This window comes from Pseudophryne corroboree (genome assembly GCF_028390025.1).
Source record: "Pseudophryne corroboree isolate aPseCor3 chromosome 3 unlocalized genomic scaffold, aPseCor3.hap2 SUPER_3_unloc_22, whole genome shotgun sequence".
NCBI classification, from domain to species: Eukaryota; Metazoa; Chordata; class Amphibia; order Anura; family Myobatrachidae; genus Pseudophryne; species Pseudophryne corroboree.
Genome location: NW_026967511.1, coordinates 1,228,176 through 1,245,687, shown reverse-complemented (window position 1 = coordinate 1,245,687; position 17,512 = coordinate 1,228,176). Strand labels below are relative to the sequence as shown.

The 17,512-nt window shown below is 45.3% G+C and overlaps 1 protein-coding gene across 1 annotated transcript in view; it reads left to right on the top strand.

Moving 5' to 3' along the window:
- LOC134983723 (zinc finger protein 585A-like) overlaps positions 1-17,512 on the top strand; it is a 117,458-nt gene that overhangs the window by 12,403 nt on the left and 87,543 nt on the right. The window contains exons 2-5 of the mRNA XM_063949369.1: positions 560-638; positions 758-855; positions 1,011-1,692; positions 13,680-14,847. Of these exons, the coding sequence (XP_063805439.1) occupies positions 605-638; positions 758-855; positions 1,011-1,692; positions 13,680-14,847 (1,982 nt within the window). The 5' untranslated portion in view covers positions 560-604. The remainder of the gene's footprint in view (positions 1-559; positions 639-757; positions 856-1,010; positions 1,693-13,679; positions 14,848-17,512) is intronic.

Sequence of the window (17,512 nt, the reverse complement as noted above, 5' to 3'; positions counted from 1 at the left end):
TAAAAATATTGGTTTTGCATTGGTCATCACCAATTGTTACTGTAACATCCAAAAGAAAAATCAATTTTGTGGGGGCTGCTGCTGCAGGAGAATCTAATCAAACCTGGAATGATGTTCAAATAGTCCACAAATTGTAAAAGAAGGTCCTAATCCCCAGTCCAAATAAAAAAGGTCATCTATATACCTTAAGTAAAACGCAACATATTGCGAATATGCTGCTTTACCCATAATGTGTTGATGTTCATAATTATACATGTATAGATTCACATACGATGGGGCCATATTTTACCCCATTGCAGTGCCAGTAAGTTGAAGAAAAAGTGTTGTTAAACAAAAAATAATTCTTATGGAGTATCACCTCCATAAGTAAGGTCAAAAATTCAATTGGTGGACTAGAATAACACCAGGGGACATGTCTGGGTGATGACTGGAGAGGTGACTGTTGGGAATGGAACATTATACAGTAACACCAGGGGACGTGTCTAGGTGATGACTGTATCACTGTGTGTATCAGGTTCCTATAAGGTGTCAGGAAGTCACTGTCTATGTCTCCATGCAGGAGGGGGAGTATATAGAGGAACACAGCGGTCTGTACAAGGACGTGATGATGGAGAATCACCGGCCCCTCACATCACTGGGTAAGAGGAGACTGTCATGTATTGTACAGGGGAGGGCAGGTATGGGGGCCCCCTATATACACACATCACCTGATAATCACATATATACACTGTACTCAGTCACTGTGTGTCTCCTACAGATGGGCCCAGTAACAGAGAGACCCCAGAGAGATGTCCCCATCCTCTGTATTCCCAGGATTGTACAGAGGAGAATCACAGGACCCCACAGGAGGATCAGGTAGGTGGGATTTAGGGTCTCCCCAATATACCAAAGTGACTGTCACTATATGATCTGTAGAGGAGCTGTGTGTCTTATACACTGATATTATACTGTTTCACCTCAGTTTAACCTGACTGTATGCAAATGTCAGTGTAGTGTTTTTGTTTTTTTAGGTTGAACGTCTGATTGATATTAAAACAGAAGATATAGAGGGAGAAGAAGAGATTTATATGACTGATATAAAGGCAGAAGATATAGAGGGAGAAGAAGATACGTATGTGACTGATATAAAGGCAGAAGATATAGAAGAAGAAGAGACGTGTGTGACTGATATAAAGGCAGAAGATATAGAAGAAGAAGAGACGTATATGACTGATATAAAGGCAGAAGATACAGAGGGAGAAGAAGAGACATATGTGACTGATATAAAGGCAGAAGATACAGAGGGAGAAGAAGAGATGTATGTGACTGATATAAAGGCAGAAGATACAAAGGGAGAAGAAGAGACGTATGTGACTGATATAAAGGCAGAAGATACAGAGGGAGAAGAAGAGACGTATGTGACTGATATAAAGGCAGAAGATATAGAGGGAGAAGAAGAGACGTATGTGACTGGTATAAAGGCAGAAGATATAGAGGGAGTAGAAGAGACGTATGTGACTGATATAAAGGCAGAAGATACAGAGGGAGAAAAAGAGACGTGTGTGACTGATATAAAGGCAGAAGATATAGAGGGAGAAGAAGAGACGTATGTGACTGATATAAAGACAGAAGATATAGAGGGAGAAGAAGAGACGTATGTGAGGGGTGATCAGCAGTGTAAGGAGGAGGAGATCCCTACAGATATCAGCACAGGTGAGTAATAAATACATATTACAGAATATAGTCACATATTCTCCTTGCTCGGTCACTACAGCAATCTCGTATCCTACACCCTCCTCTGTCAGTACAGACTAATGAGGGAGATGTATCTGCCCAGTGGGGGAGTCAGGAGCCATCAGCCCCTATTATACTCCTGCTCTCCCCCTCACATCATGTCACTGTGTGTTACCAGCCCAGAGATCTGACCAGTCTCCTCCCCACACTCTCTGGTGTATCTCATACATCAGGAGCCATCAGCCCCTATTATACTCCTGCTCTCCTCCTCACATCATGTCACTGTGTTACCAGCACAGAGATCTGACCAGTCTCCTCCCCACACTGTCTGGTGTATCTCATACATCAGGAGCCATCAGCCCCTATTATACTTCTGCTCTCCCCTCACATCATGTCACTGTGTTACCAGCCCAGAGATCTGACCAGTCTCCTCCCCACACTCTCTGGTGTATCTCATACATCAGGAGCCATCAGCCCTTATTATACTCCTGTTCTCCCCTCACATCATGTCATTGTGTGTTACAAGCCCAGATATCTGACCAGTCTCCTCCCCACACTCTCTGGTGTATATCATACATCAGGAGCCATCAGCCCCTATTTCTCTAACGTCCTAAGTGGATGCTGGGACTCCGTAAGGACCATGGGGAATAGCGGCTCCGCAGGAGACAGGGCACAAAATAAAAGCTTGAGATATCAGGTGGTGTGCACTGGCTCCTCCCCCTATGACCCTCCTCCAAGCCAGTTAGATTTTTGTGCCCGGCCGAGAAGGGTGCAAACTAGGTAGCTCTCCAGAGCTGCTTGGAATAAAAGTTTAGTTAGGTTTTTTTATTTTCAGTGAGTCCTGCTGGCAACAGGCTCACTGCATCGTGGGACTAAGGGGAGAAGAAGCGAACTCACCTGAGTGCAGAGTGGATTGGGCTTCTTAGGCTACTGGACGTTAGCTCCAGAGGGACGATCACAGGTTCAGCCTGGATGGGTCACCGGAGCCGCGCCGCCGTCCCCCTTACAGAGCCAGAAGAGACGAAGGTCCGGTGAAAGCGGCGGCAGAAGACATCCTGTCTTCAAGACTAAGGTAGCGCACAGCACCGCAGCTGTGCGCCATTGCTCTCAGCACACTTCACACTCCGGTCACTGAGGGTGCAGGGCGCTGGGGGGGAGCGCCCTGAGACGCAATATAACACACATATACCTTAGCTGGCAAAAGGAATACATCACATATAGCTCCAGGGCTATATGGATGTATTTTTTCCCCTGCCATTTTACACAAAAAAGCGGGAGTTAAGGACGTCGTGAAGGGGCGGGGCCTATCTCCTCAGCACACTGGCGCCATTATTCCCTCACAGCTCCGCTGGAAGGACGGCTCCCTGATTCTCCCCTGCAGTACTACATCTGATTCAGGGTAAAAAAGAGAAGGGGGGGCATTTTGGCAGCAAATAACTAGATTAACAGCAGCTATAAGGGATTAACACTTATATAAGGTTATCCCTGTATATATATAGCGCTGGGTGTGTGCTGGCAGACTCTCCCTCTGTCTCTCCAAAGGGCTAAGTGGGGTCCTGTCCTCTATCAGAGCATTCCCGGTGTGTGTGCTGTGTGTCGGTACGCGTGTGTCGACATGTATGAGGAGGAAAATGAGGTGGAGGCGGAGCAGTTGCCTGTGTTAGTTATGTCACCCCCTAGGGAGTCGACACCTGACTGGATGATTGTGTTTAAGCAATTAAGTGATAATGTCAGCAATTTACAAAAAACTGTTGACGACATGAGAAAGCCGGCAAATCAATTAGTGCCTGTTCAGGCGTCTCAGACACCCTCAGGGGCCCTAAAACGGCCGCTACCTCAGTGGGTCGACACGGATCCAGATACAGATACTGAATCTAGTGTCGACGGTGACGAGACAAACGTAATGTCCAGTAGGGCCACACGTTACATGATCACGGCAATGAAAGAGGCATTGAACCTTTCTGACACTACAAATACCTCAAAGGCGGGTATTATGTGGGGTGTGAAAAAACTGCCAATAGTTTTTCCTGAGTCTGAGGAAATAAATGAGGTGTGTGATAAAGCGTGGGTTTCCCCCGATAAAAAACAGCTAATTTCTAATAAGTTATTAGCACTATACCCTTTCCCGCCAGAGGTTAGGGCACGGTGGGAAACACCCCCTAGGGTAGATAAGGCGCTCACACGTTTATCTAAACAAGTAGCGTTACCGTCCCCTGATACGGCCACCCTCAAAGAACCAGCTGATAGGAGGCTGGAAAATATCCTGAAAAGTATATACACACATACTGGTGTTATACTGCAACCAGCAATCGCATCAGCCTGGATGTGCAGTGCTGGAGTCGCATGGGCGGATTCCCTGACTGAGAATATTGATACCCTGGATAGGGACAATATTCTGTTAACTATAGAACATTTAAAGGATGCATTGCTATATATGCGTGATGCGCAGAGGGATATTTGTACCCTGGCATCAAGAGTAAGCGCAATGTCCATCTCTGCCAGAAGAGCATTATGGACCAGACAGTGGTCAGGGGACGCAGATTCCAAACGGCACATGGAAGTATTGCCGTATAAGTGGGAGGAGTTATTTGGGGCTGGTCTAACAGACCTGGTGGCCACGGCAACGGCTGGAAAATCCACCTTTTTACCCCAGGTTACTTCACATCAACAGAAAAAGACACAGTCTTTTCAAACTCAGTCCTTTCGTTCCCATAAGTACAAGCGAGCAAAAGGCCACTCTTTTCTGCCCAAGGGCAGAGGAAGAGGAAAAAGGCAGCACCATGCAGCCGCTTCCCAGGAGCAGAAGCCCTCCCCTGCTTCTGCCAAGTCTTCAGCATGACGCTGGGGCTTTACAAGCAGACTCAGACACGGTGGGGGCCCGTCTCAAGAATTTCAACGCGCAGTGGGCTCACTCGCAAGTGGATCCCTGGATTCTACAGGTAGTATCACAGGGGTACAAACTGGAATTCGAGGCGTTTCCTCCTCATCGGTTCCTGAAGTCTGCTTTACCAAAGTCTCCCTCCGACAGGGAGGCAGTTCTGGAAGCCATTCACAAGCTGTACTCCCAGCAAGTGATAATCAAGGTACCCCTCTTACAACAGGGGAAGGGGTATTATTCCACACTATTTGTGGTACCGAAGCCGGACGGCTCGGTGAGACCAATATTAAATCTAAAATCTTTGAACACTTACATAAAAAGGTTCAAATTCAAGATGGAGTCACTCAGAGCGGTGATAGCGAACCTGGAAGAGGGGGACTATATGGTGTCGCTGGACATCAAGGATGCTTATCTCCACGTCCAAATATATCCTTCTCACCAAGGGTACCTCAGGTTTGTAGTACAAAACTGTCATTATCAGTTTCAGACGCTGCCGTTTGGATTGTCCACGGCGCCTCGGGTCTTTACCAAGGTAATGGCCGAAATGATGATTCTTCTACGAAGAAAAGGCATCTTAATTATCCCTTACTTGGACAATCTCCTGATAAGGGCAAGAACCAAGGAACAGTTAGAAGTCGGAGTGGCACTATCTCAGGTAGTGCTAAGTCAGCACGGATGGATTCTAAATATTCCAAAATCGCAGCTGATTCCAACGACACGTCTACTGTTCTTAGGAATGATTCTGGACACAGTCCAGAAGAAGGTGTTTCTCCCGGAGGAGAAGGCCAGGGAGTTATCCGAGCTAGTCAGGAACCTCCTAAAACCAGGACAGGTCTCAGTGCATCAGTGCACAAGGGTCCTGGGAAAAATGGTGGCTTCTTACGAAGCGATTCCATTCGGAAGATTCCATGCAAGAACTTTTCAGTGGGATCTACTGGGAAAATGGTCCGGATCGCATCTTCAGATGCATCAACGGATAACCCTGTCGCCAAGGACAAGGGTGTCTCTCCTGTGGTGGCTTCAGAGGGCTCATCTACTAGAGGGCCGCAGATTTGGCATTCAGGATTGGATCCTGGTAACCACGGATGCCAGCCTAAGAGGCTGGGGAGCAGTCACACAGGGAAGGAATTTCCAGGGCTTGTGGTCAAGCATGGAAACATCTCTTCATATAAACATTCTAGAACTAAGGGCCATTTACAATGCCTTAATTCAAGCAAAACCTCTGCTTCAGGGTCAGGCGGTGTTGATCCAGTCGGACAACATCACGTCAGTCGCCCACATAAACAGACAGGGCGGCACGAGAAGCAGGAGGGCAATGGCAGAAACTGCAAGGATTCTTCGCTGGGCGGAAAATCATGTGATAGCACTGTCAGCAGTGTTCATTCCGGGAGTGGACAACTGGGAAGCAGACTTCCTCAGCAGACACGACCTTCACCCGGGAGAGTGGGGACTTCACCCAGAAGTCTTCCACCAAATTGTAAACCGTTGGGAAAGACCAAAGGTGGACATGATGGCGTCACGTCTAAACAAAAAACTGGACAGATATTGCGCCAGGTCAAGGGACCCTCAGGCAATAGCAGTGGACGCTCTGGTAACGCCGTGGGTGTACCAGTCAGTGTATGTATTCCCTCCTCTGCCCCTCATACCGAAAGTATTGAGAATCATAAGAAGGAGAGGAGTAAGAACTATACTCGTGGTTCCGGATTGGCCAAGGAGGTCTTGGTACCCGGAACTTCAAGAGATGCTCACGGACGAACCGTGGCCTCTACCTCTAAGACAGGACCTGCTACTGCAGGGGCCTTGTCTGTTCCAAGACTTACCGCGGCTGCGTTTGACGGCATGGCGGTTGAACGCCGGATCCTGAAGGACAAGGGCATTCCAGAAGAAGTCATCCCTACTCTGGTAAAAGCCAGAAAGGAAGTAACCGCAAAACATTATCACCGCATTTGGCGTAAATATGTTGCGTGGTGTGAGGCCAAGAAGGCCCCTACACAGGAATTTCAACTGGGTCGTTTCTTGCATTTCCTGCAAACAGGACTGTCTATGGGCCTAAAATTAGGGTCCATTAAGGTTCAAATTTCGGCCCTGTCGATATTCTTCCAGAAAGAACTGGCTTCAGTACCTGAAGTTCAGACATTTGTGAAAGGGGTGCTGCACATACAGCCTCCTTTTGTGCCTCCAGTGGCACCTTGGGATCTCAATGTTGTGTTGAGATTTCTAAAATCACACTGGTTTGAACCATTGTCTACGGTAGATTTAAAATATCTCACGTGGAAGGTGTCGATGCTGTTGGCCTTGGCTTCAGCTAGGCGTGTGTCAGAATTGGCGGCTTTATCATGTAAAAGCCCTTACCTAAATTTTCATTCTGACAGGGCGGAATTGAGGACTCGTCCTCAATTTCTACCTAAGGTGGTTTCTGCATTTCACATGAACCAACCTATTGTGGTACCTGCGGCTACTAGGGACTTAGAGGACTCTAAGTTGCTGGACGTTGTCAGGGCCTTGAAAATATATGTTTCCAGGACGGCAGGAGTCAGGAAAACTGACTCGCTGTTTATCCTGTATGCACCCAACAAGCTGGGTGCTCCTGCTTCAAAGCAGACGATTGCTCGTTGGATTTGTAGTACAATTCAGCTTGCACATTCCGTGGCAGGATTGCCACAGCCAAAATCAGTAAAAGCCCATTCCACAAGGAAAGTGGGCTCATCTTGGGCGGCTGCCCGAGGGGTCTCGGCTTTACAACTTTGCCGAGCAGCTACTTGGTCAGGGGCAAACACGTTTGCTAAATTCTACAAATTTGATACCCTGGCTGAGGAGGACCTGGAGTTCTCTCATTCGGTGCTGCAGAGTCATCCGCACTCTCCCGCCCGTTTGGGAGCTTTGGTATAATCCCCATGGTCCTTACGGAGTCCCAGCATCCACTTAGGACGTTAGAGAAAATAAGATTTTACTTACCGATAAATCTATTTCTCGTAGTCCGTAGTGGATGCTGGGCGCCCATCCCTAGTGCGGATTGTCTGCAATACTTGTATATAGTTATTGTTACAAAAAATTCGGGTTATTATTGTTGAGCCATCTTTTCAGAGGCTCCTTTAAATTTATCATACTGTTAACTGGGTTCAGATCACGAGTTGTACGGTGTGATTGGTGTGGCTGGTATGAGTCTTACCCGGGATTCAATATCCTTCCTTATTATGTACGCTCGTCCGGGCACACTATCCTAACTGGCTTGGAGGAGGGTCATAGGGGGAGGAGCCAGTGCACACCACCTGATATCTCAAGCTTTTATTTTGTGCCCCGTCTCCTGCGGAGCCGCTATTCCCCATGGTCCTTACGGAGTCCCAGCATCCACTACGGACTACGAGAAATAGATTTATCGGTAAGTAAAATCTTATTTATACTCCTGATCTCCCCCTCACATCATGTCATTCTGTGTTACCAGCCCAGAGATCTGACCAGTCTCCTCCCCACACTCTCTGGTGTATCTCATACATCAGGAGACATCAGCCCCTATTATACTCCTGCTCCCCTCCCACATCATGTCACTGTGTGTTACCAGCCCAGAGATCTGACCAGTCTCCTCCCCACACTCTCTGGTGTATCTCATACATCAGGAGACATCAGCCCCTGTTATACTCCTGCTCTCCCCCTCACATCATGTCACTGTGTGTTACCAGCCTAGAAATCTGACCAGTCTCCTCCCCACACTCTCTGGTGTATCTCATACATCAGGAGACATCAGCCCCTATTATACTCCTGTTCTCCCCCTCATATCATGTCACTGTGCGTTACCAGCCCAGAGATCTGACCAGTCTCCTCCCCACACTCTCTGGTGTATCTCATACATCAGGAGACATCAGCCCCTATTATACTCCTGCTCCCCTCCCACATCATGTCACTGTGTGTTACCAGCCCAGAGATCTGACCAGTCTCCTCCCCACACTCTCTGGTGTATCTCATACATCAGGAGACATCAGCCCCTGTTATACTCCTGCTCTCCCCCTCACATCATGTCACTGTGTGTTACCAGCCTAGAAATCTGACCAGTCTCCTCCCCACACTCTCTGGTGTATCTCATACATCAGGAGCCATCAGCCCCTATTATACTCCTGTTCTCCCCCCTCACATCATGTCACTGTGTGTTACCAGCCCAGAGCTCTGACCAATCTCCTCTCCACACTCTCTGGTGTATCTCATACATCAGGAGCCATCATCTCCTATTATACTCATGCTCTCCCCCTCACATCATGTCACTGTGTGTTACCAGCCCTGAGATCTGACCAGTCTTCTCCCCACACTCTCTGGTGTATCTCATACATCAGGAACCATCTGCCCCTATTATATATTATACTCCCGCTCTCCCCCTCACATCATGTCACTGTGTGTTACCAGCCCAGAGATCTGACCAGTCTCCTCCCCACGCTCTCTGGTGTATCTCATACATCAGGAGACATCACCCCCTATTATACTCCTGCTCTCCCCTCACATCATGTCACTGTGTGTTACCAGCCTAGAAATCTGACCAGTCTCCTCCCCACGCTCTCTGGTGTATCTCATACATCAGGAGACAACATTCCCTATTATACTCCTGCTTTCCCCCTCACATCATGTCACTGTGTGTTACCAGCCCAGAGATCTTACCAGTCTCCTCTCCACACTCTCTGGTGTATCTCATACATCAGGAGCCATCATCTTTTATTATACTCCTGCTCTCCCCCTTACATCATGTCACTGTGTGTTACCAGCCCTGGGATCTGACCAGTCTTCTCCCCACACTCTCTGGTGTATCTCATACATCAGGAGCCATCAGCCCCTATTATACTCCTGCTCTCCCCCTCACATCATGTCACTGTGTGTTACCAGCCCAGAGATCTGACCAGTCTCCTCCCCACACTCTCTGGTGTATCTCATACATCAGGAGCCATCAGCCCCTATCATACTCCTGCTCTCCCCCTCACATCATGTCACTGTGTGTTACCAGCCCAGTGATCTGACCAGTCTCCTCTCCACACTCTCTGGTGTATGTCATACATCAGGAGCCATCATCTCCTATTATGCTCCTGCTCTCCCCCTCACATCATGTCACTGTGTGTTACCAGCCCTGATATCTGACCAGTCTTCTCCCCATACTCTCTGGTGTATCCCATACATCAGGAGCCATCAGCCTCTATTATACCCCTGTTCTCCCCCCTCACCTCATGTGACTGTGTGTTACCAGCCCAGAGATCTGACCAGTCTCCTCCCCACACTCTCTGGTGTATCTCATACATCAGGAGCCATCAGCCCCTATTATACTCCTGATCTCCCCTCACATCATGTTACTGTGTGCCACCAGCAACCATACTGTGTACTGTAAAATTATATATATATATATATATATATATATAGACCAAAATCACCTTTATCCTGCGCTGTAGTGTAGCAGCCCTCTGAAACGGTCCTACTGTTAGCCAGAACCAAACCAAAACACCTCCAAACTTCCAGGGTGAGAAGAGAGAAAAACTTACCCATCACATCATCTATGACACAAATTATTTGCTATGTGTTTTTGAAAGGGTTATCTCTTTGAGCCATTTGTGCTCTTAATAAATTGCTATCTATATATCTATCTATATATATATATATATATATATATATATATGTGGTCATTTGCATTTGCTGATATAGTGGAAAGTGATTGTTAGCGCCCTATGATTCATTGTTTGGAGATATATATAAAGACATCGGGGTTGTCTGGCAAGAGGGGAATAGAGGGAAGTGAGGGTGACATTTATAATTAATTTTCCCAACTAGAATCCAATATCTACCATTGCAATCCACCCACTTGCTTTCCAGGTGAAAGGGGCAGGATCTATGGGAAAGGATGGCTACACCACAGGAGATAGAGCATGCTGGGTAGTTATTGGTAAACTGAGGGGGAGAGTGCAATGGAACATGTGATTCCTGAATGGCTACCACCGCCGCCTTCTGGTCAGTGAAATATTTTATTGCAAGACGTCTCTTACAGGGAGAATTAAGACCTTTTACATTAAGACTTAAAAACTTCACCGTGATAGAGAGAGATCAGATCATGGTATGAAACATCTAGGATCATCTGTGTAAAGTCCAGTAGAGTCTGTAGGACGTGTGCGTACTACAAACTATCATATCACAGAAAAATAAAATAGGGAACAAAAATGGGAGACAAACAGAAATAGCGTCCATAAAGGAGCTAGAGATTCCGTCACTAGGGTACCGTGACAGAAAGGTGGCAAAAGGTGGCGGTCGGGCCTAATAGGGAAACTCACCGATTACCCCAAGTAGCCATACGAGAGTGCAAAATCTAGTCATCATAGTAACAATTGTACAAAGAAATATCAAATCTCAATGTAACCAGTGTATCCAAAGGATTTAAAGACCAAGAACATGACCTGATATCCAATGTAGGTTCTACCAACACAGTTATAAGGGCAACAGGAAGTTACATGAATCAGTCATGCTTTACCTGAACACCCAAACATTCTAGAAAGGTATTATGTAACATAACAGTGGAAAGAATATCAGACCATATACCATATAGCAATTATATAGCACAGGAAATAAAGATAAAAATATACGTTTTATACCCATAACAAGAGCAAATAAATCTGGCCCAAAAATAGATCCATGCCCAGTAACTTGGTCCCAGTTGGCACATGTTACAGTAGGAAATAAACCCTGATTGTCTCTAACAGTTTTACTCCTTTAGCATATTACTTCAAGATGGGAGACAACTCCTCCGGGATTGGTTTAGGTAAAGTGTCATGAAGGACTGTCAACAGGAGTGTCCCACTTTTTCAGAATAGCAGGGCCATCCTCGGGTGAAGAGATCACTGTGAAGGCGCCGTTTCACATCACAATAATCTTAGTAGGAAAGCCCCATTTGTATTGTACATTTCCTTGGGTGGAATAGACACTTTTTGTCCAGCGTCACAGGAGAAATATCTGGAAATAGCTGCAGATTATCCAGGCACTCAGCTGTAGATGAGGAAGGCAAAGCAGCCTGTAGAATATGTTCTTTAATATGAAAAAAGTGGACCCTGAGCAGAGTGTCCTTCGGAGCTTGGATAGGGGCCTGTTTGGACTTTGGGAGTCTATGGATCCTATCAATAAGAAGGTCCGTGGCAGAAGCCTTCTGTAAAAGTTTCTGAAAAGAGGACCGTGGCATAATCATAAAGCTCAGCATTTGTAACAGAATCCTGAACGCCCATTATTCTGATATTATTTCTCCGAGACCTGTCTTCTAAATCAACGACTTTATCACGAATAGAGACAGGGCCTTCCTGAAGGGTGTCATGTGCTGAAATCAGATCTTTGTGAGACGCAACAATCTCTTTCATCTTAGTCTGTACGAGTGGCAATCTCACTGATATCGGACCTCAAAGCTTTAATATTAGAGTTAAGTTCTGAGGTTATTTCAGGCCTTAAATGTAGATAACATAGAATGTATAGAGCGTAGAGTAACAGGACCATCTAGAGTGTCTTAAGATGTCTTCAGCCATTACAGCTGAGCTGTGCGACTGACAAGAAAAAGCAGATGATGTTGTAGCAGTCTCAGAAAAACCACCTGAATTCGAGATACCAAAGAGATGGACAGATGCGGCTGATGTTGTACATTTTTAACCTTTCTTGGAGGCATGGTAAGCCCACTACAAAGAGACGGACCGCTCAGAGAATGGAAAATACAAATGATATATAAATAAAAGGAGCAGTAGTACGCTGTCACGGGGTTACATCAAGATGACTCAGTTCAAAATTACATACTTAGTCGGGGTGCCGGGGGTATCAGAGCCAAAATTTCAAGTAAACATGATGTAAAGCAACTCAAATAACACATTTATAACCGAAAAATTCCACTAGATGTCAGCGTCATCACAGACGTGAAGCACAGAGAGACACACAAGTGGCAAAATACAGTATATTCAGTGAATAAATCCACAATAATATACTGTGAGGTTGTAATCAGAGTGTAATGAGCTGTACTCAGATGATACTTGATACTGGGCTCTGCAGGTAGACAGAGAGGAAGTAGATTATAGTGGTACCATATAAATAGAAGGTAGTTTCACCTCCAGGGAAAGGCTTCAATTTAGTGTAGTGACCCCGGTCCAGCTGTCAGGTAGCAGCTTATATCAATTTTATACCTTATTGAAGGCAAAGCATGCAATGGCCGGGCACCGGGATCCAAAATGGCAGCCACCTCACTTCCCAATATCACTGCCGTGCTCCAGTGACCGTGGGCGGCCTGTTCTGTCCCCAGCAGTAGTGGGGGAGCATTTGCTCCCACCTGAGGCAAAAGCACCTCCAAGTCAGGTGTCTGGAGCGTGCAGGAAAGACTAAAGACTATAGACTATAGTAAAGTATAGATTTTGATATGTAATTCTCTATATCATACTTACCGTACACACATCATCCTTATTACTATTGAGAGAATAGAGGTAAGACACTGATGATGGGGGTGTAACAGTGGATTATAACCTAGCAGATGATGATGATGATTGCAGTGTATAATATGGTGTATTGCATGTAAAGTACCTTGTTCCACACCTCTTCTGCTGTAGCAATATACCTTATATAAGGGTGAGTAACACATGTACAGGCTTACCAGCGTATGAGCACACACATAAAGGAATGCTACCTTACCAATGCTTCCAGAAGTAACGTTAGGAGACATTTCTCTGATCCATCAGCTCATATGACTAATGTTATTGTTCATCTAGAATCTCCAATTCATACGATATGTTCCCCATCCATTGTTTTACATTGGTGCTGACATAGGACTTGGCGAGTGACTACATCTCCATTTATACTTCATGGTTAGTTACCAGTACAAGAGAGAGATATATCTAAGTCTTGTTATAATATTACATTTGTTATTGTGAGTGTTCTCAGGAGGGTGGACACAATGATAGTCTGAGACACAATATTATAAAGCCTTCAGTAAAAGTTATGTTTTATTATACACACACATTTACAATTAAGTGTCCCAGAGAGTCGTCTTCTCCTATTGTTTACAAGATTAATGTTGTTACAGAAAATGTCACATTTCCATAATGTATTTTATTTCCAGCAGATGGACACACAAGCAGGAATATCTCAGAAGGACATCTAATGTTATCCCCGGATTGTGACATAAAAGATAATGACCGTAGACAGGATTCTCCAGGAGCTAACCCCATTACCCCAATTATACATCCAGCTCTATCAGCTGATCCCTCTGATCCTGGGAAATGTTCTCCTGATCACTCTGATATTGGTGCATCTGTTACATCTCTGAGACTAGATACAGAGTTTCTCTGTTCTACAGATGCCAAATGTTTTACACAGAACACAAAGCCTATTAACCCACAGACAGGTAAGGCAGGGGAGAGGCCATTTCCATGTTCTGAGTGTGGGAAATGTTTTGCACGGAAATCAGATCTTATTACACATCCGCGTAGTCACACAGGTGAGAAGGCATTTCCATGTTCTGAGTGTGGGAAATGTTTTACATACAAATCACTTCTTGTAATACATAAGAGAATACATACAGGTGAGCAACCATATTCCTGTTCTGAGTGTGGGAAATGTTTTACATACAAAAAAACTCTTGATGCACATCAGAGAAGTCACACAGGTACATCACCATTTCCATGTTCTGAGTGTGGGAAATGTTTTACACAGAAATCGCATCTTATTACACATCAGAGAAGTCACACAGGTGAGAAGCCATTTCCATGTTCTGAGTGTGGGAAATGTTTTGCACGCAAATCAGATCTTGTTAGACATCAGAGAAGTCACACAGGTGAGAAGCCATTTTCTTGCTCTGAGTGTGGGAAATATTTTGCACAGAAATCACAACTTGCAAGACATCAGCGAAGTCACACAGGTGAGAAGCCATTTCCATGTTCTGAGTGTGGGAAATGTTTTACACAAAAATCACAACTTGTTGCACATCAACGAAGTCACACAGGTGAGAATCCATTTCCATGTTCTGAGTGCGGAAAATGTTTTTCCTGGAAATCACAACTTGTTACACATCAGCGAAGTCACACAGGTGAGAAGCCATTTACATGTTCTGAGTGTGGGAAATGTTTTGCACACAAATCAGATTTTGTTAGACATAACAGAAGTCACACAGGTGAGAATCTATTTTCTTGCTCTGAGTGCGGGAAATGTTTTATCCGGAAATCACAACTTGTTAGACATCAGAGAAGTCACACAGGTGAGAAGCCATTTCCATACTCAGAAATAAATTAGCTCTTGCACACAATAGACATCACTCAGGTGAGGAACCATTTTATTCTGGAGTATACTTATCATTGCCATGTAATGTTCCGCAAGGTTCATATCCTATCTCCTATGCTTTTTGCAATATACATGCTACCGCAGGGTGAAATAATCAGATGTCATGTCCTCATCTACCACTGCTATACAGATGACCTGTCTTTTTCTCCGGGTACTGAGAACCCAATACCAATCCTAAATGTCTAGCTGAGCTCCAGGTGTGGGTGATGACAGTTGGCTGTGACTCAGTACTGGTGAAACAGGTCCTTATGATAGAAGCTCACCAACAAAGGGCAGGGCTACAGCTCAGCTTTACCTACCAACCAGACTTACGCTTGTGGGTTCAGAGTTACAAAATGCGGATCATGTGCGGAATCTTGGTGTCCTGGATGGTGGAGTGACACTTAGACATCAGTATCAGCCACAATCATATCCTCATCTGAGGAACATAGCCAGGTTCCAGCACTTATTTCCCTCAGATCTACCTACAGTCATACATGCACTTGTATCATCACGCATAGACTACTGCAATGTCCTCTACCTGGGTCTCCCAGCAAAAGAATTGCACCGCTTGTAGCTTGTACAGAATGCAGCAGCCAGGCTGTTACCTAACCAGCCCGTTCCTGCCACATAACACCCATTCTCTGCTCCCTTCACCGGCTGCCTGTAAGATGGTGACTCTATTACATAATCTTACTGACTCTCCCAGCCCTACATGACCAGGGTCCATGGTACCAGAAGCAACTTCTGCCTCCTTACTGCCCTGGTTACTTCCATCTGCAGATGAAGGACTGTTACCAGCAGTACCAAGAATCCCCAAGCAGGGCTGAGATGTCAGGGAGGAAACAGGGCAGTGGCAGCAGTGGGGGGAGACAGGGTGGGTGGCAGTAATGGGGGGGAGACAGGGCGGGTGGCAGTAGTGGGGGGGAGACAGAGCGGATGGCAGTAGTGGAAGGAGACGGGACAGATGGCTGCAGTACAGTACCAGGGGCTGCTGGAGGCAGTAAAGAGGTGTATGGGTCCCGCACAGAACCAGTTGATAATTAGACTTAATGATTATGTTTCCTTATTTCTAATTAATCCATTGTATGTGTTACTGTTATTTGCTGTATCAGCCTTTATGTGTGTTCTGTGTAATAATCCTGAAAGTAGTGCTGCTACCGATCTCATATCATGTGTAGTAACTTGGAAAAGATGAGATATGAGGTGCACTCTGGAAGCTTATAGGGGGGTAATCAGAAAAATGCAGATGTGACATCACGCAGCCCCCCAGAAAATGGTCCCGGCCCACCCATGTTCAGCCCTCAGAGATGACGCCGCAACGTGTGTCCGCACGGCCGCTGCACATGTGCATTTTGCCACCACCAGCAAACTGCTACGGGCCGCTATTGCGGCTGTGTCTGAATGACCCCCATAGGCTGTTGTGCAGAGTAAAGTATTTTTTAAGTTTAAAATATAGACAAAAATATGTGTATTAAAGATATGAAATAAAGTAGTTTAAGAGCAAAAGATTTCTGGTGCCATTTTGGCAGCTCATTTCAATAGTGGGATGATATTACCGGGGGAGGGGGGGGGGGTCTCTTTCTGTGTAAATAAATAGTTTTATTATTTGTTGGTTTTAAATAAATTATGTCTGTTCAAATGTTTGTTTTTGTTTTTTACTTGTAGGTGAATTAGGGTTGTTGTATTTAAAATAAACTTACCTGACCCTTGCCTGGAAATGTCCATGTATGAAGGTATGGGAGATACCTGCTGCAGTACCTTCTACTTACATTTGGGAGGTCCGGTTGTTTTGGGGGAATTAGTAACAAATAGTAAATGATACATTGGCTCCATAACGTCTCGCTGACCCTCTGATTTTTACAAAAATATGTTACACAAAATTACATTTACATTAACAACCATTAACCATCTCTCTCCTACTCAGCAACCATCTTTACCTGCTTTTTCTCCTACTGGTAAAGGCTCATCTCTATCTATGGCCGCCAGCCCCAAGTAGTACAATGATTACTCTCTCACTACTTATATCTTGGCTGTATTATGTATGAGAATTGTGGTGCTCTTTGTTACCTGTACTCTATTTTTGTTATTCACTGTAATGCTAATTTTTGTCTCCCTGTACTGTCCTTTGTACGGCGCTGCAAAACACTTGTAGCTCCTTATAAATAAAATATAATAATAATAACTAAACAAGAAAAATACATTTGTCTTCCCAAAAAACTTTATATATAAAAATTTTTTACGAAAATCGCCAATTCTGGTCTGGATTCATTGACTCATGAGTACAACCTTTCTCTTACGTCCTAGAGAGAGCTGGGGTCCATTATAGTACCATGGCGTATAGACAGGTCCACAGGAGCCTTCGGCACTTTAAGACTTTTTAACAGTGTGAACTGGCTCCTCCCTCTATGCCCCTCCTTCAGACCTAAGTTTAGAAAATGTGCCCGATGAGACTGGACGCACACTAGTGGAGCTCTACAGAGTTCTACTAAAAAAGACTTTATTAGGTTTATTATTTTACACAGAAGCTGCTGGCAACAGCTTCCCTGCTTCGTGGGACTTAGGGGGAGGAAGTAGGAACCAACTTCTTTAGTTTCATGGCTCTGCTTCCGCTGACAGGACACCATTAGCTCCTGA